The sequence below is a fragment of the Jatropha curcas genome, chromosome 5, assembly GCF_041381405.1.
Source record: "Jatropha curcas cultivar XTBG-Jc1 chromosome 5, XTBG_Jcur_1.0, whole genome shotgun sequence".
NCBI classification, from domain to species: Eukaryota; Viridiplantae; Streptophyta; class Magnoliopsida; order Malpighiales; family Euphorbiaceae; genus Jatropha; species Jatropha curcas.
The window spans coordinates 9,612,842-9,625,868 of NC_143155.1; the positions used below are offsets into that span (position 1 = coordinate 9,612,842).

Consider the following 13,027-nt stretch of genomic DNA (forward strand, 5'->3'; position numbering starts at 1 on the left):
GGCTTCTGAGTAAAATGATCAATTCTCTCTTTTTTTAAATAGGAGCTATCAGTACCAAGCTGCCCCATATCGGCACTGAAGTCCCTCGGACCTGTACTATTTTGTTGCCCATCGAAGGACCAAATCAGTAGCGAATTAGGTCCCATCTGTATCGATTTTGGGCATATTGGTGTCGGCGCGTCCCAGGGGCTGGTAGTTGGAGCCTTGTAAATACCTCATTTATGGCCTCAAAATAATGTCGTTTGTGCCCTAGAGCCCAATTTTTCTGATTTTTAAGCATTCTACCCAAAAATGGAGCCGTTCATTAGTTATGGCATGCAAAGATGGACCAAGAGGTTGGCAAAGGTCAAAAAGATTAATTTATGGCTTCTTTGGTGACTCTGAGAGGCTTGCCGTTTGACTGGGCTTTTTTAGATGCATGCATGCACCTATGGAATCCACAGACTCATGTGTTTCGATTCGGCACATATTTCAAGGAGATATGCCCGACGTACGAAGAGTTTGCCACTCTATTGGGTAGTGATTCTGAGAGGGCTCTAGTGGCTGGACCAACCGGGATTGAATTTTTCAGTAGTTGCATGAGGATGCTAGGCCTATCTATGGTAGAGACTAGGAAGTTGTTGGTGGATGACCAAGTCGGCCTAGCTGGGCTCATTGAGCGGTATCTAGATCTGCTCGACTTTGTGGACTCGGAGGTTTAGGACCCGAGCTCTAGTCTTTTGTTTAGTGAGCACTTGCATACTGACTAGTTTAGTAGGTTGGGGACATCTGAGAGTGGCGGTCCTGGTCCTTCAGATGGAGCGAGGTGCTGGGATAGCTAGCATGGCCTTGTCTGAGACTATCATGAGCCTTATCTAAGCAAAATCAGCTAGCCCGATTTTGCTTCAGGTAAGCAATCTCAAACTAGCTCGTCTTTGCGTTTGGTTAAAGTGCTTTCTGAAAGAGGCTTAAGTTCTAAGTTGCATATGAATATGTTTGTCTAGGGTGCAAATAATGGGGGCAAAGTCCGGTCTTGCATGGTTTCTAAGAAAGGCTTGAGGATCTAACTGAATTTGTTTAAATAAGGGGTTTTGCATGGGAATAATTGTTTAGACTTGGATAGTGGAGGATGTAAAATCTGGTTAGGTTTGCTTTAAAGGAAAGGCTTGAGGTTTAAGCTGGGGTATGGTTGAATCTATTAGGGAAGAGGATATTTGCATCTGAGTGTCTCTTTCATCTTTGCATCTTGGTGCAATGTCTGATCTTACAGGTCTGGCTAAGAGATCATCTAAGAGTGGTAGAGCCACCACGACGTCGTCTGTATGAGCCATCGTAGTACTGATCCAGACGAGTCGTGGTGAGACTCGGTCAGAGGATGAGTGGCTACAGTGGTTGTTGGCATTGAGGCCAGATTAAATTCTGTGGAGACGTGACTGGTATGAGGTCAGGAGGTTTCTGGTCCGGTCAGCTAGGTTCTAGATGGCTTGTCTACTTAGTATGGATAACATCACATTTTATCCTGGTCCCAGACTGATGAGATAGATACGGCATGTTCAAGGATTGCCACCGGTTGGAACACTTTTTCAGGATATACTAATTTCTCCTAAGGTTACTGTGGCCATTCTAGGTAGTTGGTCGAGAGGAGCTCATGTGGTTGAGGCTGGAGCTTTTGAGTGCAAGACTACTGCTTACGAGGCTTGGTGGATGCTGAGCATGGTGACCGGGAGAGGAAGCATAGAGCGACTCTGACTCGAGAGATGGATGCTAGACTTTGAGTGATGACTGAGATGACCCTGGACTCTACTCGATAGGCTAACCGAGAGGATTCTGATGACTCTAGGAAGATGCCTTCAAGATGACGCAGACGGTTTACCTAGTCCCTCAGTGCATGTCGATCTTATCTTAGTAGGGTAAGATTTTTGTTCTTCTAACTTTTGACTTGGCTTGGAATTTTTGTGAGGGCTTCAAGATAGCACACTGACCCATGATGTATAGAGAGTTCAGTTGCATTTTTGGATTTTAACACTATGGATAGTGGACACGAACAAGTAGTTAACATAGACAGATAAGAGACAGATGCCTAGGTAATAGGGCTTTTGTGATTTTCTTTTTACATAACGTGTACTGATTCAGGATATGTAAAAAGGGAATCATTTTGACATTTTCGAAAGAGGAAGTAAATATTATTCTTCATGAGATTGCTTCTTCTAAGCCTTAATTTTTGCCTCAGCTGCCCTTGTGGGTTTTCAACTTAGTAGGCTACACTAATTTTTGTCTAAGCCACCCTTTCGGATTTTCAACTTAGCGGGCTAATACTGATGTTGCTTAAGCCGCCTGCCCTTCTAGGTTTTCAACTTAGCTTATTAATTAGTCTTTCTTCTTTTTATTTGATTTTTTTATTAATTGGCATAGAAAATCCAAAATTTCCATAAGAGAAAGGGCAAAATTGTATTTTTATTATTATTGTGACTGCACCCACAAACTGGGCTACCTACATATCCCGTACTTTTGGAACATATTTTTGGAAGTCAGGTCACTATAGTTCTATTTTGTAGTGACATGAAAAGGAGCAATATTTCTGGTGCTAATGCCTGAATGCACTCATACAAAGTATCTTTTAAGTTGATCCAAATTGCATGGATTAGTGAATTCATTGCCATCTATATCTGACAAGATGACACCGCCTCCAGAGAGAATCTTCTTAAGTACATAGGGGCTTGCCCACTTTGGCCTGAATTTACCCCAAGGATCTTGCGTAGGAGCTTTGATTTCCTTGAGTACAAGACAATCTTCTTCTAGTTTTCGATCTCGAATTCTTCTATTAAAATGTGTAGCTATTCTCTACTGGTAGCTCTGAATCTGATTAAGAGCCTCTAGTCTTTTCTCATCAATAGCATTCAACTGGTCATGGTAATTCTAGGCCCATTTTGCTTCGGGAAACTGATTTTCTCTCGTGACCTTGGCTTATCTCATCTAAACTTCAATAGGGAGGACTGCTTCCATCCCATACACTAGCGAGTATGGTGTTGCCCCGGTTGGCGTTTTGATGGATGTTCTGTATCCCCCTAAGGCGAAAGGCAAATGCTCATGCCAATTTCTGTGATTGTGAATCATCTTCTGAAGGATATTGTTGATGGACTTATTTGCTGCTTCAACTGCTCCATTGGTCTGGGGCCTGTATGGTGAAGATCAGTGGTGCTGAATTTTATACTTTGTCATTAGAGTGGAGACCTCTTTTTGGAAGTGAGACCCATAATCTAATATGATCTCAAAAGGAATTTCATATCTGCAGATGATGTTTGTCTGGATGAACTGAGTTACTTTCTTGGAATTCAGGACATCGTACGAGGCAGCTTCTACCCATTTGGTGAAGTAGTTGATGGCTCCTAGGATGTATTCATGCTGATTGGAAGACTTGGGAGTGATTCTACCAATCATATCGATCCCCTAAGTTGTGAAGGGCCAAGGCATAGCAACGGGGTGAAGTGCTATTGGGGGCATTTTCTGGAGCTTAGTAATCTGGCACTTATGACATCTCTGAACAAACTGGGCACAGTCTGATCGTATGGTGAGCCAATAATAACCTTGATTGGTGATCTTATAGGCTAGAGCCATTCCATTCATGTGGGGGCCTTTTTCTCTGCCATGTACCCACTCTATCATCTACTGAGCTTCTCCTTCAATTATGCACTTAAGATGTGCCTAATTCCATGTTTGTTTATACAAAATGTCATCCTTGTAGAGATAGCCTTTCGACAGTTCCTAAAGATTCCTCTTGTCAGACTTAGAGGCATCTTCGGGGTATTCTTTATTTTCTAACCAGGTCTGAATATCCTAAAACTAAGGCTTGCCATCAGCGTGCTGCAGACTACAACAATAGGCTAGCTGCCGATGAATCTGAATCTTCAAAGGCTTGATGACCACGTCAGGACTTACATCAACCATGGAAGCAAGATTAACAAGTGCATCAGTAAATTGATTATTAGCCTGAGGTAAGTAGTAAAATGACAATTCTTCTAACTACTGAGCCAAATGATCAAGGCATCGAAGGTGTGGAACCAAATGCTGCTCTTTGATCTTCCATTTCTTGAGTGCTTGAGAGACTATCAGGATGGAGTCCCCGTAGACTGTTAGGCGCTTGATCTCAATACTCAACGCTACTTCTAACCCCGCAATACATGCTTCATATTCTGCCTCATTATTAGTGACCTGAAATGCCAACTTAATATTGAAGGGCAGTTGTTCCTCGTCTAGAGTTACTATAACTATACCAGCGCCACAACCCTGATAGTTGGCAGCTCCATCAAGATACATCTTCCACTGGTCTATTTGGATTGGGAGGACATCTTCATCTCGAAATCTGACATCTGCTATTTTGGCATCACTGGGGGATGCAGCTAGGTGATCTGCTATCACACTGCCTTTGATTACTTTCTTTGCAACAAACCTCAGATCAAATGCTGCAAAGATAGTGGCCCATTTTTCCATCTTACTATCCAAAACTGGTGTCTCCATAAGGAACTTCAAGGGGCTCTGATCAGCGACGACATGAGTGGTGTAGAAGTAAAGGTAATGCTAGAGCTTAGTGCATACCCATGCTAGAGTGAGGTAGAGTTGTTCAATCTTATCGTATTTCAATTATGTTGCTAACATGCATTTACTCAAATAATAAACAGCATTCTCCTTGTGAGAGTCTGGCGCTTTTTATGCTAACATAGCCCCCCATGGCTTCGTCAGTGACTGATAGATAAAGGAGAAGTGGCTTTCCAGGTCTTAGAGGCTAGAGAACTGGAGGATTAAGCAAATATGCTCTGATATGTCCAAAGGCTTTCTGGCACTGTTCATCCCAAGTCTTTGGGACATCCTTTCTCAATTTCTTGAAGATCGGTCGACAGGTGTCTGCTAGCTGTGAAACAAATCGGCTAATGTATTGAAGGCGGCCTAAAAACCCCCAAATCTCCTTTTCTATTTTAGGATGCTACATCTCTAGGATGGCTTTAGATTTTGATGGATCAATCTCAATTCCTCTCTTGCAGACCATGTAGCCCAGGAAGATACTAGATAGAGCTCGAAAGAGACATTTAGCAAAGATATATTTTCAGGTTGTACTGACAGAGCCTGGAGAAGAATTGTTCGGGGCAATTAGATAGCTTGGTCTGTCCCTAGTGTGGACAACCATGTCATCAATATACACTTCTATATTCTTATGCATCAGGTCATGAAAGATCATGATAGCCATCCTCTGATAAGTGGCACCGGTATTTTACAGCCCAAATGGCATTATTCTATAATAAAAGGTACCCCATTCGGTGATGAATGAAGTCTTCGGCTTATCCAATGGATGGACTGGTATCTGATTATACCTTGCATATAAATCTGTGATTGAAATCACACTGGATCCTGCCATTTTGTCAACAAGTAGGTCAATATGAGGTAAGGAGAAATCATCCTTGGGGCATGCCTTGTTCAAATCCCAGTAGTCGACACAAATTCTAATCTTGCTATCTTTCTTAGGAATCAACATTATGTTGGCTAACCATGTTGGGTAATCTATGGCTTCAATAAAGTTGCTTTCAAATAGTTTGGCTGTTTCTTCCTTAATTCTGAGGGAAATCTCTGGTTTCTACCTTCGGAACTTCTGCTTTACTGGCCTAATGTGAGCATATATGGGGATCTTATGAATAGCAATGTCAGGGTCTGTACCGACCATGTTGCTAGTTGTCCATGCAAAGCAATCTAAATACTGCTTGATGAGCTCTATCCCTGTTTACAATCACATTCATGCACAACAAATGTATGTTTTGGTTCATTTTTTGTGCCAATGTTTATTTTTTTTCTTTTGTTATTTTTATTTCTTTTTCACTTTCATTTTCTATTTTGCCAGCCATCTCATTCAAGGTAGAGAGAGGGTAACAAGAAAACTGAAATCTTTCATTAGTGATAAAAGTGCCATGGTCGGCATCTACATTGAGTTTAACAAAAAGATCCCCTAATTCAGAGAGGGAAGACAAAAAAGACTTAGAGGACTTAGAGGACACTGAACTGGACCCTGAATAAGACTCTGACTCAGGTAATACTTGTGACTTACACTCAAGTTCAAGTAGAAGAAGGGTGAACTACTCTACGCGCTTCTCCAAGTACCAGGTCTGAAGGGGTGCTTGGATAGGTTGTATGAGGCTTATGGGGTCTGCTTCCACTTGATTGGTAATCATGCACAGGTCAAAGAGAGATGTCTCCATTTGTCCTCCTAGTCTATTTAGAGCTTAAAAAAAGGCTCACGGTCTTCTACTGAGAGCCTAACATCAAAGAGAAGTTCAAAACCAGGGATTAGTCTTTTGGTTAGAGGACAGTACCAAGGTTCATGAAAGAAATAATAAGGCTCGGATTCCCCCTTTTTGATAATGTAGCCATTAAGTGTTTTGAAATATGGTCGTATTGGAGGGTCCTTTGTTTTACCTCTTATTCTTGCAAACCATTTGGCATCTTCCAACTCCTCTCACTCTTCATCTGTCAGTTTGAATCTGTAACCAAAAGGGGGTCCAACAATAGGGGATTCGGTGAAGGAGGCCATACCTTGCTGATTACGACCAAGTCCCATTCTTGGAAAATAACACACGACTCTCATCATGTTAGCTACCAGTGGGTTACTGTAGCAATCAAATTCCATTGGCAAAATTTCTTTACCCGGTTCTGCTTCAATAAACTGAACTGAATCGAAGGAGAAATCGAATAAAGGGTAGACTGCTGGCTCTGGCTATATTTCCAAAAGTGGGGCCAAGGAAGAAATTTCATATTTTCCCACCAAGTCCCCTTTTATTGTCACCACTACATTCTCATAGGGGAATTTTAGTTTTTAGTGTAAAGAGGAGGCTACTGATTTAGCCTTGTGGATCCATGACCTTCCCAAGAGTATATTGAAGCAGGTCGAAACATCTACCACTTGGAAAGGTGGTACGGATCCATCATCACTCGTCACTGGATCGCAAGGAGGCATGGTGAACGACGAAGGAGATCCATTGGTGCTTCCTATTGGACCGATTACAAGGAGCCGTGCCAAGCGATATGGGGCAGCCATATCATTATTTGTTCAAGCCCAAATAACACAAGAACTTCATGATGTCGCATTCAACAAGTGTTGTGAGGAACTTGAAGGCATTCCTAGGCTTCTAATGTTGTTGGTGGCATGTGAAGTTGAAGCACTCCAATAAATTTGTTTGACTTGCTACAGTGGAGGAAGGCACGCCTGCTACAGTGGAGGGAAGCACGCCTGCTACAGTGCCCGCGCCAATTAGCTTGACTTGCTACAGTATATTTGACGTAACTTTGACTCGCTACAGTGACATCGACTTGAAGGCTTGGAGTGACTTAGGCGTGTTTTGTGTTTTATGCTTTGTTAAACCTAGATTCCTTATTTAGTATAAATAACTTGTCTTCCATGTAAGGATAGAACTTTGATAAATTGAAAAACTTCATTTGTTCAAGCTTTGCTTGTTCCATTTGCTTAGAGTGACAGTGAGAGATTGCTTCCTCTAATTGCATCAAGAATTTAAGGTAAACTTATCAATTTGTTTGTGGAGTTTATCTTGTTCTTTACTTGATTATTGGTGTTACCATTTCCTTATAAACATAGGGTGCCATAGAGCATTTAATCTCGATTATTGGTGTTTCCGTTTCATTATAAACGAGGGGTGCCATAGAGGCGAACTTACATCTCATCCTTTGATTCGATCCGTATCAAAAGGGATAGTCATGATGACAGGCCCGATCGTGACCTCTAGATCAGCCACACCCAAAACTTCTCACTTGGTTTTGTTATATGCCCTCACAATCTGATCGGATGGCATAAATTCTTCAGTAGTTAATCCCAGGCAGCTAGCCACTTTCAGAGGGCATATGTTCAAAGCTCACCTGTTGTCTACTGCTTTAACCCCTGGCCTGGACTATGATGTATAAAGCATGGTTGTGGTCCCCTCCACCAATAGGAATCTCATGATCGGCAAAATAAAGAGCTAGTGCAAAAGGGTTCCTCATGATGGATGCCACCAATGTCGCTGGAGTTATATCAGCGAAAGTCTAGCACTGATTCATGGCCTTTACCAGAGCTTGGTGGTGCACATAGGAGGACTGAATCAACCACCATATAGAAATGTTAGCCTTGGTCTTCTTCAGTTGCTCCAAGACTAAGTTTTCAGGTTGGGGTCTAGAGCTAGAACTGGGCACATCTTTGGCTAAGGTGGCTGGGTTGGGTAGAGCTTCAGGAGGAGGAGATGGGTATCGTCTCCAGCTCCAGGCGATAGCATTAATCTCCTCAAGTACATCATTCAGGTCTATGCGGAGCATGAGTTGTCTAGGATGGTGTGGATCAGAGATCCAAGTCAGAATCTGGCTCTTGATGAATCATGTGGATATTGTTTTGGTGATGAGGGAGAGGGTTGGTGTTTATGTTCAGTCAAGGTCAAACTGGAAGTATCTAGCTGCTTTCCACTAGGTCCTGGATTTTGTGTCTTAAAGCTTTGCACGCATCAGTCATGTGTCTAGGCCCCTGGTGGAAAGAGCAAAAGGAGTTCAGGTTGAAGTTCTTTAGGATAGGGTTAGGCAGAGGTCTTGGTTCCAGAGGCTAAATCAGCTTATCATCTATAGCCTTTTGGAAGATGAAGGAGAGAGGGACCCCCAAATCTGTAAAGTTGCATCTATCTACTCAAGCAACCAGTCTTGGAGGTGGAGGAGGAGGAAGTTGTCTTTAGCCAGTAAGGTTGGCCACCTCATCGCCTTTCTGAGCGATAGGAGGAACTACAAGATAGTGGACTTGAGGCTTCTTATATCTGGAGGAAGAAGCTTGATCCTCTTTGATTTAGACTAACTAGATTAGGTCTTCAATCTTTGTGGCAGTGGCAATGAGGGCTCGAAAGTCCGGGAGGTACTGTGTCCTCAAGTGGTTTTGGTAGAAGGGGAGCAGATTCTTGACGATGATGTCAATCTATTCTTGCTCGGAGGGTTGGTTAAGCATCTGAGCTGCCTTGACCTTGCACCTCAGAAGGAACAAGGATAAGGATTCTTTGGCTCCCTATTTGGTAATCTCCAGATCGCTCCTAGGAATGTCAACCTTCACATTGTAGTGGTACTGCTAGTTCAAGGCATTACAAATCTCATCCTAGGTTCTCTTCTTGGCATGGTCCAAGGTGACAAACCAGCGGAGAGCAGCTCCAATGAGAGACTGTTGGAACAACTAGGCAAGGAGCTCATTGTTACACCAAAAGGAGTAAGGGCACCCACATACATCTTCAGATGAGTCTTGGAGCAGGTGGTAGAGAGTCCACATCGATAAGGTCCTTATACTTCTTGATGCTCTTGAGGAACTTTTTGAAAAAGTCCGCCTTCTCCATCATCTTTTCACCTCGGGAGAGGTAAAGTCATCCCCTATCGGGCTCGGGGTAGCAGTAGCATTAGAAGTGGCCCCCATCTCAAGAATAGACCCTCGGGAAGTCTGATCACCATTGGTTGGGGCAGTAGGTTGTTCATTTGATCCCCCAGCCTGATTTGGAGGAGTATTACCATTCTGGCTGGCAGTTATCAGAGTTCTTACTTCCCCCAAAATGGTTTCTTGCTGAGTGGTGATAGCATCCTGAAGGGAGTTATTCTGCTTAGTCAGGATGTTACAGAAGTGGGTTTTTGATCCCGGAGCATTTGTTCCATCATGGCCCTGAGATAAGTAGGTGAAGCCATCGTTGTTGTTGTTCTCTGGAAGAAACAAACAAAGGAGATATCAGTATACAGTTGTGCGTCAGGTTTCAAAAGCATGCACAGTTAGGGTTTAGTAACTCAAGTCAGTGTTTAAGGTTTTAAGGATGCTTAAGGCGCTCAGATCAGTGCTTGAGGCTTTTGGTAAAATACGTAGTGCTCAGGTTGGTGTTTGAGGCTTTTGGTAAAATAAGGCTGCTTAGGTCAGTGTTTGAGGCTTTTGGATAGGAAGAAGCAATGCACGAGCCAAGATTTGAGGGCATCACTCGAACAACCCCCAGTTTAGGGATTATGAGTGATGAGGTTGGTGTTTGAGGCTTTCGGTAAAATAAGGGTGCTCAGGTCAGTGTTTGAGGCTTTTGGTAATTTAAGTAGTGTTCAAGTCGGTGTTTGAGGCTTTTGGATAGGAAGAAGGAATGCACGAGCCAAGACTTGAGGTTATGACTCGGGCATTGCCCCTAGTTTAAGGATTGTGAGTGCTTAGGTCTTATTTAAGGCTTTTTGGTAAAATAAGGGTGCTCAGATCAATGTTTGAGGCTTTTGGTAATTTGAGTAATGCTCAGATCGGTGTTTGAGGCTTTTGAATAGGAAGAAGCAATGCACGAGCCAAGATTTGAGGACATGACTCCGGCATTCCCCCAGTTTAGTGATTGTGAGTGCTTAGGTCTGATTTAAGGGTTTTTGGTAAAATAAGGGTGCTGAGGCCGGTGTTTGAGGTTTTTGGTAACTTGAGTAGTACTCAGGTTGGTGTTTGAGGCTTTTGCTAAAATAAGGGTGCTCAAGTCGGTGTTTGAGACTTTTGGTAATTTAAGTAGTGCTCAGGTTGGTACTTGAGACTTTTGGATAGGTAGATGATAGTGATTTTCGCAAGTGTACGAAGTCGCAGCAAGTAATATAGAGTAAGAGAGTATCATATCCATAGGGATTGTATATCAAGTACCAAAATTATTTTAACCTATTATTATTTAAACGATAATAAGAGAGAATTGTTGCAAGGAAATTAAATTTGAAAGTAAAAACAGAAAGAGATCAATCAATAAAATTTAGGTGAAAAGAAGTCAGGGATTTAAACTACTAGGGAATTTGATTTCACTTAATTCTATCCAATTTATTCTATTAGTTCATTAATCAATTTTAATTGTTCAAGTAGGAGAAACAACCCTGGAATCACTAACAAGCTCTCCCGATGTATTGTTAGCTATTCTAATCAAGTCTAATTACCTATCTTCCAATAGCGCAATTAAACATAAATTAAATCATTGAGTTTTGTGATTGTTTTGTGAATTCACAACCTAAGATCATTAACTTATGAAAACCCCCCTTGAGTCAAACCATATAGCTTCCACATCAAGTTATTATTCTCAAGTAATTTATTATCATTTTCATATCAAAAACCCTTCTCCCAATAGTGATTATTGAAATAGTTCAATCCAGGGGAACGAATTCTGCCTGGAAGCTTTAAGCTTAATAATAAATTATAACAGGAATAATGAAAAACAAATATAATATTATAAATTGGAATCGAATTAAGTTACATCAAATCCCTAGTATAAGAGTTTAGCTGGACATAGTAATTAAATAGAACTCAGTAATACTTGAATCAATCTTCATAATCAGTAATAGTAATGAAAAAGAAAACAAGATTAAGAGTTTAGAGATAAAACTATATCGCAGCTATGTGGATGGCTTCCTTGAATCTTGGCACAAATCTTGGATGCTTGAAATCTTTGAGAGAGAAAGAGAATTATGCAGAAAACAGCCTAAAAATGAGATACCAAATAATGAAAAGTTCCCCTCTTTATATAGAGCTCCTAAAGGCAAATCTGACTCCGTTTAGAAAATAGAATCCTTATTAAGTACAAAATCTTCTATAGGAGATCATGACTGTTTAGGCCTTGGATTTCTTCTTAGTTAGGACTCCTTTCTCTTCCAAAATAGGTCTAGGTCTTGTTTAGTACGTTTAGGAAACTCTCCGAGGCGGGCCCATGTGAGAAAAAGATTGATGTGCATTTTTAGTTCACGCCAGTTCTGCCTTCGAAGCACGGGCGTGCTATGATGCACGGCTTGGGCGTGCTTAAGTCTGGAACTCTGAATGGTTGAGCACGGGGCGTGCTAGGCAAGCACACCCTGATGAATCTTTGTGGCACGGGCGTGCCATATAGCACAGGCTAGGCGTGCTTGTTTCTGTCCTTCCCAGCTAGAATTTGTCATGGGCGTGCTAAGCTGGCACGCCCTGAGTTTCTTCTGGGCACGGCCGTGCCTTCTAGCACGCCTCAGGGTGTGCTCACTCCTGACTCTCCCTTGATTTTTTTAGTTTTTAGCACTGTTGTGCTTTTTAGCACGGGCTGGGTGTGCTGGAGGCTGAGTATTTTGCCTTGTAATGCCCTTTTCTGTGCCAAAACCCTGCAAATTTCTCTCAGATCAAGCGGGTTATGATTCAAGGAAGCTTTGAATAAAATTATACTAAAAATGAATTTAAAAACAAATCAAAGTGATAAAATTTACTAAAATTCTAATAAAAATTATACTAAAAATACTATAAAACTAACGCCTATCAAAATTCCCCAAACTTAAACCATTGCTTGTCCTCAAGCAACAAAACTAAATTTTAAGAGAAAATAATTTGACAAAACTAGCTTACCATGGTTGGAGACGATTAATCGTAAACCTATAAGATATCATGATTAGTAAATAAGTGAATAAATCAATTGTTCTCCATACTACTCATATTTAAGCTTGATTTCAATTTTTAAATAAAGCACATTCATTGAATTAAATATAAGTTTAAAGAGATTGTCAACACTAATACTTATTCAATTTATGATAAATAGGATATGAATCATCCAAAGAATTTTCAACTTTTCAAAATAAGATAATTGATAGTACAAATTTGGCATTCCCATATGCAAAATTAGTCATCCCTTCTCCACAATTTTAAAAGCATACGATTAAAAGATCAAAAGGTCTTTATCTTGGGTTGTAATGGGGTTTCCGAGGTGTAAATTTTGCTTAATCAAAGAAAAAGGATAAAAGGTAGACAAAGAGTACAAAAGAATGTATAATATCCAGAATTCTATTTTAATCAAAAAAAATTTTACTGGTTCCAGGGAGTTTCTGTTTTGAAATTCTTTACTAGCTAGAGACATTTTGGCAAGGTCTTTCCATAATATTTTGGTATTTTCTTCCTTGCTTTTTGAATTCTTCAAACTGGAATCCTTTTGATTGCTTTTTATGTGTCTCTTTTTGATTTTTTCTTATTTGGTAAACTTGCTAGTATCATTGAAAAATTCTCCCTTTATGTTGCTATGTT

The 13,027-nt window shown here is 41.1% G+C and overlaps 1 protein-coding gene across 1 annotated transcript; it reads right to left on the reverse strand.

Annotated features, from left to right (window-relative positions):
* Nucleotides 1-3,999: 3,999 nt before the first annotated feature.
* LOC149496196 (uncharacterized) lies at nucleotides 4,000-4,494 on the reverse strand. Its single transcript, XM_089721293.1, has one exon. The coding sequence runs from the start codon at nucleotides 4,492-4,494 to the stop codon at nucleotides 4,000-4,002; it is 495 nt and encodes a 164-aa protein (XP_089577419.1).
* Between the last annotated feature and the right edge of the window lie 8,533 nt (nucleotides 4,495-13,027).